The sequence below is a fragment of the Pelobates fuscus genome, chromosome 3 (assembly GCF_036172605.1).
Source record: "Pelobates fuscus isolate aPelFus1 chromosome 3, aPelFus1.pri, whole genome shotgun sequence".
Classification (NCBI taxonomy): Eukaryota; Metazoa; Chordata; class Amphibia; order Anura; family Pelobatidae; genus Pelobates; species Pelobates fuscus.
Window position 1 is genome coordinate 361,600,556 of NC_086319.1, and position 13,968 is coordinate 361,614,523.

A 13,968-nucleotide genomic window follows, 5' to 3' on the forward strand; every position below is an offset into this window, starting at 1 on the left:
GCCCCCACCCCAGGGCCTGCCGCAGCCTCTGCTTCCTCCTCGCCCTCCCGCGAACCGGACCGACTGCACACCGCCCGGCCATGTCGCTCATCACAGCCAGCCGCCTGTGCGTCTGCTTCATCGGAGCCAAGGTAAGCCATGACGGGACATAGTGACCATGGCACTCCGGGTGGGGGCCAATTCGTCCACCTTTATAAATTCCTAAAAATGTCAGTATGTATGCTACTATTTTGGTTTCAAATGTGTACATAAACTGTAGCACTAGTCTGAAGTATGGCTAGTGAATACTTTTTTTTTTTTTTTTGCATGTATTGTAATGTTTCACTTGGCAACACAGCTGATTCTGAAAATGGACTGTCATAAACTGTTAATTCTCACTGCTGTGTAGATGAATTCACCCTTAACTGAATGTAGATTATTTATTTTTTTCTCTAAATAGTCAGCCCTTGTCTAAAAATCACTTGATAGTTGATTTAATCCCCAGTATTTTGACTGACGGATATGACATGCCAACACTGTCCCAGCTATTAAAAAGCGCACCTGACAAGTAGAATTACATAAATGTAATGAATGCATCACCAACACTGTATAGATGTATTTAAATAAAAAAATAAAAAGGTTGCAGTTTATGTGCTATTGACATACAACTCTTACAGTAGTATATATAGCCAGTAAGTATGCTCTTAGCCAGCTTTAGCTTTACAGTCAGACAGTATCATTTCAACTCTTGTACTACAAACTTTGCCTGCAGAATATATTCATAAATATAATTGCTTCATTAAAGTTGACCTTCATCTTCATCCAACTATAAATTTGATGGGGCAAATTTGTAGCAAATGATGGATGTAGCCATCATGATCTTGAATTTTTGCCAATTTTGCCACAAGTAACAAAAGTCACCCCGGGACACCTACATGACCTGGTATTGTGGTGGAATCTCGGTAAAAATAAATTTAGTAGGCCGAGATTACCACGTGGCATGTGTACGTGCATATGCTGACGTATCGATCAGTTGGTTGCACGAGGCAAGATACGATCAGTAGTGTACGGAGCATGTGCAAGAATACAGGATGTAGTATTCCCCTCCTCCATTGTGCTGGACAAGCCATGCGGTCAAGCAGGAAGTTAATTCTTATTTGTATTGATTGGTCAAGAGAATGTGCGGGTGGAGCTTAATATAGGAGGAGTTATGTGCCTATATGAGGAGCCTGCACTATTGTCCGGGGCTCAGAACTTGTGGTATTTTGGTGACATTAGTCCCTCTGAGTCCCGATCGGTGATCCAATAAAGAATCTCTTCCTTCCTGAAGAAACCTGTGTCCATCTCTCTGTGCTTCGCTTCCGTCAGTTTCTCCGGTATCATTTGGTGCATTGGCCGGGAAGCTCATCGTTTAACGGTAGCTGAGAGGCAGAGGCGTGAGACGGTCTATCTTTGCCCACGTTCTCTACGGCTGCACCCCTGAACTTCTGCGTGGACCTCCCTTCGTCTCGGCACCACTGGTCTGTTGTCCAGGAGATCATCGGCCTCTACGTGAGAAGTGCTGGGGTGTCCCCGTCGATGAGTGTGAACTCAGGTTCAGGAACGAGGAGGTAAGACAACTGCTGTTTTAGACGGCAGACCCACTAGGGGTATACCGATTGTGCGGTAGGCCCATCAGGGGTTTGAATTGTGTATGGAATCTGCCCCCTCTGTCGGAGGGAAGGAGCGAAGGCGCACCGCTCGATCGAACGCTCTTTAGTCAGACCGTTTGATTTTGTTAGTCAGGCGGGGCTCTGGTGTAAATAGCCCTAGCCGGACACCGGTGTCTTATCTAGACTAGCGTTCTAGGGTGTATATTTTGTTCGCTAGGTCGGAGGGACCGGGAGACTAAGCGGCGTCTGTGTAAATTCGGTTCGCTAGCTCTCAACCTATCTTGGCTAAGTGGGAAGGCGTGTAAATTTGGAACCCACTAGATTTTTGATAGTAATCGACTAAGAGGCGTCTGTGTAAATTCGGTCCTCTAGCTCGCTATATGTGGTGCTTGGGCAATGTGGCTAACCAAAACGTATGTAGATTGTTTTTGGTAGTCCATTCAAGGTACTGGCCAATAGTTTAGTTGGGAATTGTAAATGTGATAAAGATTGTTTAGTAAAGTGTATATCTTGTTAGATAGCGCAAGCTCAGCCGTCTAGCGAGAGTGTTAATAGTGTGTTGCTGTATCATAGTGCACGGTACCATAACCCTGTATATTTACTGACACTGTATATAAGTACTAATCATTGTCGTCTATTGCATGTTTAACACCATAACCACTAATAATTGTATTGTGACCTTAAATTGTGCTTTGACCTATGCTAACCGTACTGTAACCGCTATTTGTAAAATACGATGTTACTGGGGTGTGTTATAGACGGGTAATTCGTATATAGAGAATTATAGCGTGGGTGACTGTATAGTTTCGCCAAAGGGCATAATATTGATTATCTAGTGACTGGTGTAACAGCTGTGTGTGTACGGGAATTCTGAGTGTTCTGAGTGTTTATTGTGTTATTGTATACGTTTCACTTGGTAACCGTACCACGTGGTGCTGTTGCCAGAGGAAACGGGTGTGACTGTTGAATAGTACGCGTGCATAGTATTCGTTGTCAACGACGTTCCATTGATAAGTATGGGCGCGTCGCAGTCAACGATTCCGGATCCCTTAGGTTGTATGGTGAAGAATTTTAAAAAGGGATTCAAAACTTGTGATTTTGGGGTTAAAATGTCTCCTGTACGTTTGGTCACTTTGTGTACTAGGGAATGGCCTACTTTGGTTGCGGCATGGCCGCCACGTGGCAGTTTGGATCCAACTCTGGTACAGCGCTTACACGTGGCTGTGTCAGGTAGGCCTGAACTTTACGGGCAGTTTCCTTATATTGATTGTTGGAGACAGGCCGTAAATGACTCGCCAAAATGGATTCAGACATGCCACGAGGAGCAATGTCGCCTCATGGTGGCTAGGACTTGTTTGTCCACTAGGACTGGTGTTAGGCCCATTTTGGACACGCCCCCTGAGTCCGAGATCCCTTTGCCGCCCCCTTACTTTCCGTTAAGAGGAAGTGACGCAAATGCAGGAAGTCCTCCAACCCTTCCCTCATTGCCCTCATCCACTTCCGCTTCCTCCTCCAGTACAGAATCCACCCCCTCTCGTACTAAATCTCCCCTTCCGGAACCAGAGCCAACCCCTATTAGATCCGAATATCCTGATTTGGCGCCACTTCAGACTTCCGGTCAAGCTTCTTCTAGCTCGGCTCGAAGTGTTTTATTTACTACCTTTTCCCAAAACCAAGCTCCCACATCCTCATGTTCTAATACCCCCCGACCGGAACCTCTAACTGACGCCCCTCTACGTAGCCCCATACTAACCCGACAACTGACTGGTACCCAACAATTAAAACATTATCAGATGCCTCTTCGTCTGAATCCCGGGTCAGCCTATATCGATGCCGCAGGTCAAATGGCACATGCTGACCCAGTCTTCGTATATGTCCCGTTCACGACAACCGATCTCTTGAATTGGAAGACCCACAATTCCTCGTATACTGAGAAACCACAAGCTATGACTGATCTGTTCACCTCAATAGTACAGACACATAACCCGACATGGGCTGATTGCCAGCAGTTATTAATGACTTTGTTTAACAATGAGGAAAGGACAAGAATTAATCAAGCGGCCATTAAAGCGCTAGAGGATAAAGCCCGTACTTTGAATCAAGCCAATCCATCAGCATGGGCCGCAACACATTATCCCAACACCGATCCCGATTGGAATGTAAATGGTGCTGATATGGTTCAACTCAGAGCCTATAGAGACGCTATAATTGCTGGCATGAAAGCTGGAGGAAAGAAAGCCATTAATATGTCGAAGACAGTTGAGGTGATTCAGAAAAGTGATGAAGCGCCCAGTGTCTTTTATGACCGATTATTGGAGGCATACCGCTTGTATACCCCCTTTAATCCGGAAGACGCAGATAATTCCCGAATGGTGAACTCCGCCTTTGTCAGCCAAGCTTACGGAGATATTAAGCGCAAGCTACAGAAGTTAGAAGGGTTTGCAGGTATGTCCATTACCCAACTAATGGAGGTAGCGAATAAGGTGTATATGAACAGGGAAACAGAAAGTAAGAAAGAGGAAGAGCGCAAGATGCGTAGAAAGGCAGACATGCTAGCGGTAGCGATCGCAGGCGTAGATAGACGGGGCCCAGATAGAGGCGATAGTAAGTGGAATGAGGAACCTCTAAGTAGAAATCAGTGCGCATACTGTAGGGAAGAAGGGCATTGGAGAAATGAGTGTCCTCGAAGAGAACAGTGTGAGAGAGACAGACCTAGGATAGGTTATGGAAACTTTAGAGGCAGAGCGAGAGGTAGAGGAGGCCCCGGAGGGAGTAATGGTAATAGAGGGAGCAATGGGAACAGAGGATGTGTTAGGGAAGATAGGTATTTCCCAGCAGCGCAAAGGTCCCGCGATAGAGAAGGCAGGGACTTTGTAGGATTGGCTGACACGGTCATGGAGGACTATTGATACCGACCGGGCTCCATCCCCCTTGGTCGAGCGGAGCCTATGGTCGATGTATCAATAGGGGGAAAAAGGAGTGCGTTCATGATCGACACTGGTGCTGAACATTCAGTGGTGACTAATCTAGTTGCTCCTCCATCTGGAAGGACTATTACTGTAATAGGAGCAACTGGAAGAAGTGCTGAAAAACCGGTTCTTAAAAGTCGACTCTGTACATTGGGAGGCCACGTAGTAAAACATCAATTCCTTTATATGCCTGAATGTCCAGTCCAATTGCTGGGACGTGATATGCTATCTAAATTACAAGCGCAGATTACGTTCCTACCAAATGGAACAACATCCTTAAAGTTTAATGGACCTTCAGGTATTATGACATTATCCGTACCAAAGGAAGAAGAGTGGCGACTTTATACAGCGTTGACTAGCCAAAACCCTAGGAGTGATGAGTCCTTATTCAACATACCAGGAGTTTGGGCAGAGAACAACCCACCAGGACTGGCCCGCAATATTCCACCTATTAAAATTGAACTAAAACTTGGGGTTTATCCAGTGAGCCTAAGACAATACCACATCCCGCAGAAGGCTAAGAAGAACATCCAATCTTATCTGGATAAGTTCATACGGTATGGTATCCTAAAATTCTGTACTTCCCCCTGGAACACCCCATTGCTGCCTGTTCAAAAGCCCGGTACAGATGAGTATCGACCTGTGCAGGACTTGAGAGCAGTCAATGATGCGGTTGTTAGTATACATCCAGTTGTACCCAATCCATATAACCTGCTTGCTTTAATTCCGGGCGGGGCTACTTACTTTACAGTCTTAGACCTCAAAGATGCCTTCTTTTGCCTCCGAATTGCCGCAGAAAGTCAATGTATTTTCGCTTTCCAATGGGAGAACGCCAAATGACCTGGACAAGACTGCCCCAAGGGTTTAAAAATTCACCTACCCTATTTGGTTCAGCTCTAAGTCAAGATCTACTGGATTTCGAGTCCATCCCAGGAGAGTGTGTATTGTTACAGTATGTAGATGACTTGTTGATAGCAGCAGTTACAAAAGAAATATGTCAGCAAGCAACGCACGATCTACTACACATTCTCTGGAAGGCAGGATACAAGGTGTCTAGAAAGAAGGCTCAGTTGTGTTTGCCAACTGTCAAATATCTGGGATTCCATATCTCTGAAGGTCAAAGAATTATGGGGCCAGAGAGAAAAGAAGCTGTGTGCCAAATACCGATACCCAAGAATAGAAGACAAGTGCGAGAATTCTTGGGGGCAGCAGGCTTCTGTAGGATATGGATTCCCAGCTACACGATACTGGCAAAACCTCTGTACGCAGCTATCAAAGGTACAGAGCACGACCCCTTCTTATGGACTCAAGAACAGCAAACGGCATTTGAAGATGTGAAGAAGGCTTTGATGAGTGCCCCAGCATTAGGTCTACCTGATCACACACGACCATTCTACCTGTATGTACATGAGCAAAGAAGAATGGCTGTGGGAGTATTGACACAGTACTTGGGATCATGGCAAAGACCTGTTGCCTATATGTCTAAGCAACTAGATGCAGTGGCCAGCGGACTTCCACCTTGTCTAAGAGCCGTAGCTGCAGCCGCCCTGCTAGTAGCTGAAGCCGATAAACTCACTCTGGGTCAAGAACTTTATGTACGAGTCCCACATGCAGTACAGACGTTGTTGGATTACAAAGGAAATCATTGGTTTAGTAACAGCCGTATGACCAAGTATCAAGCAATGTTGTGTGAAAACCCAAGAGTGCATTTAGAGACTGTAAACACCTTAAATCCAGCTACCCTTTTGCCACAACCTACTGAAAGTCAACATGATTGTTTGGAAGTAATGGATGAAGTATTTTCAAGTAGACCAGATCTTCGTGATTTTCCCATCCAGAACCCCGATGTTCAATATTACACCGACGGCAGTAGTTATGTGAAAGAAGTGATCCGCTATGCAGGATATGCAGTAACAACAATAGACAAGGTGATAGAAGCTCGGCCACTGGCGAAAGGAACATCAGCACAAAAGGCAGAATTGATAGCACTGACACGAGCGTTACAATTGGCTGAAGGTTTAAGAGTGAACATCTACACGGACTCCAAGTATGCGTTTTTAACCACTCATGCCCACGGAGCTTTGTATAAAGAAAGAGGACTACTGAATTCAGAAGGCAAAGAAATTAAATACGCAGCTGAAATCCTACAACTATTGGAAGCAGTGTGGGAGCCGAAAGAAGTCGGTATCATACATTGTCGAGCGCATCTGAGAGGAGATGGTGATGTAACCAAAGGAAATCGGATGGCAGATAGTGCAGCTAAGCGTGCCGCTGAATCAGGAAGACAGGAATATGTGGGGCATATAGCTGCCCTTATACCAACTCCACTGTCTCAATGGACTCCAGTTTATACAGCTCAAGAAGAGGAGTGGTTAAAGACTGAACCTGGAAAGTATTTGGAGAACAAATGGTATCAGCTAGAAGATGGAAGAATAGTCATTCCAGCATCACTAGCGGTAGAAATTGTCCAAAATTATCACAACGGGACACATTCTGGGAGAGACAGCACAGAAGAATCTCTCAGAAAACATTTCTACATACCAAGATTGTCCAACTTGACTCAGGCCATTGTACGAAGATGTGTAACGTGTGCTAAAAATAATGCAAGACAAGGACCAGTAAAGCCACCAGGAGTCCAGTTTATGGGGGGACTCCCCATGTCCGATTTACAAATTGACTTTACAGTGATGCCTAAATCGGGTGGACATCGTTACCTGCTGGTAATTGTGTGCACCTATTCAGGCTGGGTAGAAGCATGTCCTACTCGTACAGAGAAAGCAGGAGAAGTTGTGAGATTCCTGCTACGAGAAATAATACCCCGATATGGACTACCCTGCTCTATAGGATCGGACAACGGTCCAGCTTTTGTTCATCAGTGCCTACAACAATTGACTCATATGCTTGGTATAAAGTGGAGGCTTCATACGGCATATAGACCCCAGAGTTCTGGTAAGGTAGAGAGAATGAATAGAACTATTAAGAATCAGTTGGCTAAAATGTGTCAGGAAACCCAACTTAAGTGGAACGTTCTCTTACCCATAGCTCTATTGCGAATCCGCAGTACCCCTACCAGAAGGATGGGCCTCTCTCTTTTTGAAATCATGTATGGGCGACCACCTCCCGTACTTGGTAACTTAAGGGGGGACTTGAGTCAGTTGGGAGAAGGAATTACCCGGCAGCAGGTTGTAGAGTTGGGTAAGACTATGGAGGAGGTACAGAAATGGGTACAAGATAGATTACCTGTGAATATTTATCCCCCAGTTCATAGTTACCATCCAGGAGACCAAGTGTGGATTAAAGAGTGGAATAATGTACCGTTAGGGCCCAAGTGGAGAGGTCCTTATGTTGTTCTTTTGTCTACCCCTACAGCGATAAAAGTAGCCGAAGTGACTCCGTGGATACATCACTCCAGGGTTAAACCAGCAGCAGTCGATTCTTGGCAAGTTACAGCAGATCCAGAGAATCCCTGCAAGATCCGGTTAAAACGTACGACTCAGTCGGAGTAACGAGGAACTTGTGTGGATTACAAAATTTTATTGTTTCAGAGATTTGGTGCGTGAGTGAGAGGGCCATAATAAAGCCTGTCCGCCCACCGACGTATAGTATATAAGCCAGGGAAAGTCTCGAAGGGACTCCTGTGAAGACGAGCAGAACTCCATTCCCTGCAGCCCTTACATCCTGGAAGCTGAGGTGCCTTCGCACGGACGAAGACTGAGGATGACGGCGAAAGATGTGTTCTTGATAATGTTTATTTATGTGTATTTTTATATTCAGGAAGGTAGAGGTACCGACACTCCTAGCTGTGAGGTATGCATTAAGACTACAAGAACAGGTAACCATATATCCCAAACCCTAATTTGGCATTCACAATACGAGTGTAAAGGAGATGTATCAAGATGTAGATACCTTAATATAGAATATAGTGTGTGCCATTTAGGAGTAGGAGAACCTAAGTGCTTCAGTCCGGAGTATCAACCTCGTACAATTTGGTTGACTCTCAGGAATGGAGATCCTCAGGGGACCCTAATTAATAAGACGGTGTTAGAATCCGTACATTCTTCGGGTGTACTGCTATTTGATGCGTGTAAAGCGATATCAAGTGGTAGAAAGCCGTGGAATGTATGTGGGGATCTTAGATGGGAGAGGACGTATGGGTCTAATGATAAATATATTTGTCCCAGTAGTAAAAATAAATATGTGAGCCCTAGATGCCCAAATAGAGATTATAACTTTTGCCCATATTGGTCTTGTGTGGGGTGGGCAACTTGGGGACAGACAGTAGATAAAGACATGATAGTGACTAAGTTGCCTACCAGCCCATATTGTAAGTCTATGGAATGCAATCCAGTCCATATACTTATAAATAACCCCGATAAGTTCTTAGACAAGTATGGCAATTTATTTGGGTTTCAAATATATGGGACGGGTTTAGATCCTGGGACAGTATTGTTTATAGGGATAGAGACTGATACGGTACCCTCCCAAACTCATCAAGTATACCATTCCTTTTATGAAGAGATGAGTATAGATAATAAGATCCCCCATAATGCTAAAAACCTGTTCATTGATTTAGCTGAAAGTATTGCAGGTAGTCTTAATGTTACCAACTGCTATGTGTGTGGAGGTACTAACATGGGAGACCAATGGCCTTGGGAAGCAAAGGAGGTAATGTCCGGTTCTGAGGCAGTTGATCAATTAATATCTACACAAGCCGATTATCAGATGAGTGTTAGAGGTAAATCTGAGTGGAGATTAAAGACCTCCATCATAGGTTATGTTTGCATAGCAAGGAAAGGAATAATGTATAATACTTCTGTAGGAGAATTAACTTGTCTAGGGCAAAAAGCTTATGATGATGATACAAAGAATACAACTTGGTGGTCGGCTTCAAATGTCTCAGAACCATCTAACCCGTTTGCTAGATACGCCAATTTAAAGGATGTGTGGTTTGACCTATCCATCACATCTACCTGGAGAGCCCCAGCAAATTTGTACTGGATCTGTGGTAAGAAAGCCTATTCGGAGTTGCCACAGGACTGGGAAGGGGCATGTGTGTTGGGTATGCTCAAACCATCCTTCTTCTTGTTACCTATTGAAACAGGTGAGACTTTAGGTGTTAAAGTGTATGATGTGAATCATAGGAAGAAAAGGGGACCCATAGAGATAGGCGCCTGGGAAGATAATGAATGGCCTCCCCAGCGTATTATAGATTATTATGGGCCAGCCACGTGGGCAGAAGATGGTACCTTTGGTTATAGAACCCCTATTTATATGCTCAACCGTATTATAAGATTACAGGCGGTGGTTGAGATTATTACTAACGAGACATCACAAGCGCTCAATCTTCTAGCGAAGCATAATACCAGGATGAGGACAGCAGTCTACCAAAATAGATTAGCCTTGGATTACCTTTTGGCAGTAGAGGGAGGTGTATGTGGGAAGTTTAACCTGAGCAATTGCTGTCTTCAAATAGATGACGGAGGGCAAGCAATAGCTGAGCTTACTAGCCATATGGTTAAACTAGCGCATGTGCCTACTCAGGTATGGAAAGGGTATAATCCAAGCAGTTGGTTTGGTAGCTGGTATGAGTGGTTTGGAGGGCTTAAGGCAGTGGTAGGTGGAGTCCTACTGATTTTAATGTTGTGTCTACTCCTGCCGTGTCTTATACCCTTAGTAGTTAGGTCTGTGCAAAGCCTGATAGAAAATATAGCAGAGAGGAAGGCTGCTGCACAGATAATGGCAATTTATAAATATGAGGCTCTAGATCAGGGAGAACCAATGCAGGAAGATGAGTGTTGAAGATTCACATCATAAGTTAAGTCTGGTCTGGTTCAAGGTAACTTGTGGTGTATGCAAACTAAGGTTAAGTGATGCCTCAAGTAATTGTGAAATATCAAGAGGCATCAAAGGGGGGAATGTGGTGGAATCTCGGTAAAAATAAATTTAGTAGGCCGAGATTACCACGTGGCATGTGTACGTGCATATGCACGGACGAAGACTGAGGATGACGGCGAAAGATGTGTTCTTGATAATGACTGAGGATGACGGCGAAAGATGTGTTCTTGATAATGTTTATTTATGTGTATTTTTATATTCAGGAAGGTAGAGGTACCGACACTCCTAGCTGTGAGGTATGCATTAAGACTACAAGAACAGGTAACCATATATCCCAAACCCTAATTTGGCATTCACAATACGAGTGTAAAGGAGATGTATCAAGATGTAGATACCTTAATATAGAATATAGTGTGTGCCATTTAGGAGTAGGAGAACCTAAGTGCTTCAGTCCGGAGTATCAACCTCGTACAATTTGGTTGACTCTCAGGAATGGAGATCCTCAGGGGACCCTAATTAATAAGACGGTGTTAGAATCCGTACATTCTTCGGGTGTACTGCTATTTGATGCGTGTAAAGCGATATCAAGTGGTAGAAAGCCGTGGAATGTATGTGGGGATCTTAGATGGGAGAGGACGTATGGGTCTAATGATAAATATATTTGTCCCAGTAGTAAAAATAAATATGTGAGCCCTAGATGCCCAAATAGAGATTATAACTTTTGCCCATATTGGTCTTGTGTGGGGTGGGCAACTTGGGGACAGACAGTAGATAAAGACATGATAGTGACTAAGTTGCCTACCAGCCCATATTGTAAGTCTATGGAATGCAATCCAGTCCATATACTTATAAATAACCCCGATAAGTTCTTAGACAAGTATGGCAATTTATTTGGGTTTCAAATATATGGGACGGGTTTAGATCCTGGGACAGTATTGTTTATAGGGATAGAGACTGATACGGTACCCTCCCAAACTCATCAAGTATACCATTCCTTTTATGAAGAGATGAGTATAGATAATAAGATCCCCCATAATGCTAAAAACCTGTTCATTGATTTAGCTGAAAGTATTGCAGGTAGTCTTAATGTTACCAACTGCTATGTGTGTGGAGGTACTAACATGGGAGACCAATGGCCTTGGGAAGCAAAGGAGGTAATGTCCGGTTCTGAGGCAGTTGATCAATTAATATCTACACAAGCCGATTATCAGATGAGTGTTAGAGGTAAATCTGAGTGGAGATTAAAGACCTCCATCATAGGTTATGTTTGCATAGCAAGGAAAGGAATAATGTATAATACTTCTGTAGGAGAATTAACTTGTCTAGGGCAAAAAGCTTATGATGATGATACAAAGAATACAACTTGGTGGTCGGCTTCAAATGTCTCAGAACCATCTAACCCGTTTGCTAGATACGCCAATTTAAAGGATGTGTGGTTTGACCTATCCATCACATCTACCTGGAGAGCCCCAGCAAATTTGTACTGGATCTGTGGTAAGAAAGCCTATTCGGAGTTGCCACAGGACTGGGAAGGGGCATGTGTGTTGGGTATGCTCAAACCATCCTTCTTCTTGTTACCTATTGAAACAGGTGAGACTTTAGGTGTTAAAGTGTATGATGTGAATCATAGGAAGAAAAGGGGACCCATAGAGATAGGCGCCTGGGAAGATAATGAATGGCCTCCCCAGCGTATTATAGATTATTATGGGCCAGCCACGTGGGCAGAAGATGGTACCTTTGGTTATAGAACCCCTATTTATATGCTCAACCGTATTATAAGATTACAGGCGGTGGTTGAGATTATTACTAACGAGACATCACAAGCGCTCAATCTTCTAGCGAAGCATAATACCAGGATGAGGACAGCAGTCTACCAAAATAGATTAGCCTTGGATTACCTTTTGGCAGTAGAGGGAGGTGTATGTGGGAAGTTTAACCTGAGCAATTGCTGTCTTCAAATAGATGACGGAGGGCAAGCAATAGCTGAGCTTACTAGCCATATGGTTAAACTAGCGCATGTGCCTACTCAGGTATGGAAAGGGTATAATCCAAGCAGTTGGTTTGGTAGCTGGTATGAGTGGTTTGGAGGGCTTAAGGCAGTGGTAGGTGGAGTCCTACTGATTTTAATGTTGTGTCTACTCCTGCCGTGTCTTATACCCTTAGTAGTTAGGTCTGTGCAAAGCCTGATAGAAAATATAGCAGAGAGGAAGGCTGCTGCACAGATAATGGCAATTTATAAATATGAGGCTCTAGATCAGGGAGAACCAATGCAGGAAGATGAGTGTTGAAGATTCACATCATAAGTTAAGTCTGGTCTGGTTCAAGGTAACTTGTGGTGTATGCAAACTAAGGTTAAGTGATGCCTCAAGTAATTGTGAAATATCAAGAGGCATCAAAGGGGGGAATGTGGTGGAATCTCGGTAAAAATAAATTTAGTAGGCCGAGATTACCACGTGGCATGTGTACGTGCATATGCTGACGTATCGATCAGTTGGTTGCACGAGGCAAGATACGATCAGTAGTGTACGGAGCATGTGCAAGAATACAGGATGTAGTATTCCCCTCCTCCATTGTGCTGGACAAGCCATGCGGTCAAGCAGGAAGTTAATTCTTATTTGTATTGATTGGTCAAGAGAATGTGCGTGTGGAGCTTAATATGGGAGGAGTTATGTGCCTATATAAGGAGCCTGCACTATTGTCCGGGGCTCAGAACTTGTGGTATTTTGGTGACATTAGTCCCTCTGAGTCCCGATCGGTGATCCAATAAAGAATCTCTTCCTTCCTGAAGAAACCTGTGTCCATCTCTCTGTGCTTCGCTTCCGTCAGTTTCTCCGGTATCAGTATAGTACATGACAAAATGTAGTAAGATTCATAAAAAGAGAGGCGGTGTAAGTATGGTGAAGATATTGGTGTTGTGATAGTACAGAGGAACGTAATGTAAACACTACGGAGATGTTACTGGGAAATGGTTATGACAGAAGAAGCTACAGCATTAAAAAAATTCTACTGAATACAATCTCTCACCTGTGTGGATCCTGGTCTTTCAATGCGTTGGTCAACACGTAACTTGTTTTCTGCCCTTCTTTTGTCAATCCCTGTTCACGAAAAGTTAATTTATAACAATTTTCTGATATGTAGAAATTCATTCATATGCAACATCAATGAAATGCTAGTTGCAAATGTGCAAAACATTAATCATCTGATCAATATGATAAATTAATCTTCAAATAAACACCACCCCTCAATTAAAGGAACAGAGTAGGCACCATAACCACTTAAACTGATCATTTTGTTATTACTTATGTACTGTATATTATTAACCACACCCAGGGCACAAAGCATTTATCATACATATAAGGGGTAAGACCACACCTGGATTGGCTGTCCATCCTTCCATACCATTCCCTCACCATCGCTCTCCCATACCAAGTGAACTTCCTTCCCCAACCAATTTTTAGGGATGCTCAACTGCACTTTAAACCAGCATGTCCACCATCTAGAGAACAAAATAAGGGACAACATATAGAGGGATA

At 43.8% G+C, this 13,968-nt stretch overlaps 1 protein-coding gene across 1 annotated transcript in view; it reads right to left on the minus strand.

Annotated features, from left to right (window-relative positions):
- The window catches only part of MAN2C1 (mannosidase alpha class 2C member 1), a 53,820-nt gene that overhangs the window by 34,046 nt on the left and 5,806 nt on the right, over window positions 1–13,968 (minus strand). Inside the window, exons 3-4 of the mRNA XM_063449263.1 lie at window positions 13,808–13,931; window positions 13,460–13,530 (exon numbers count right to left, since the gene is read on the minus strand). Of these exons, the coding sequence (XP_063305333.1) occupies window positions 13,460–13,530; window positions 13,808–13,931 (195 nt within the window). The remainder of the gene's footprint in view (window positions 1–13,459; window positions 13,531–13,807; window positions 13,932–13,968) is intronic.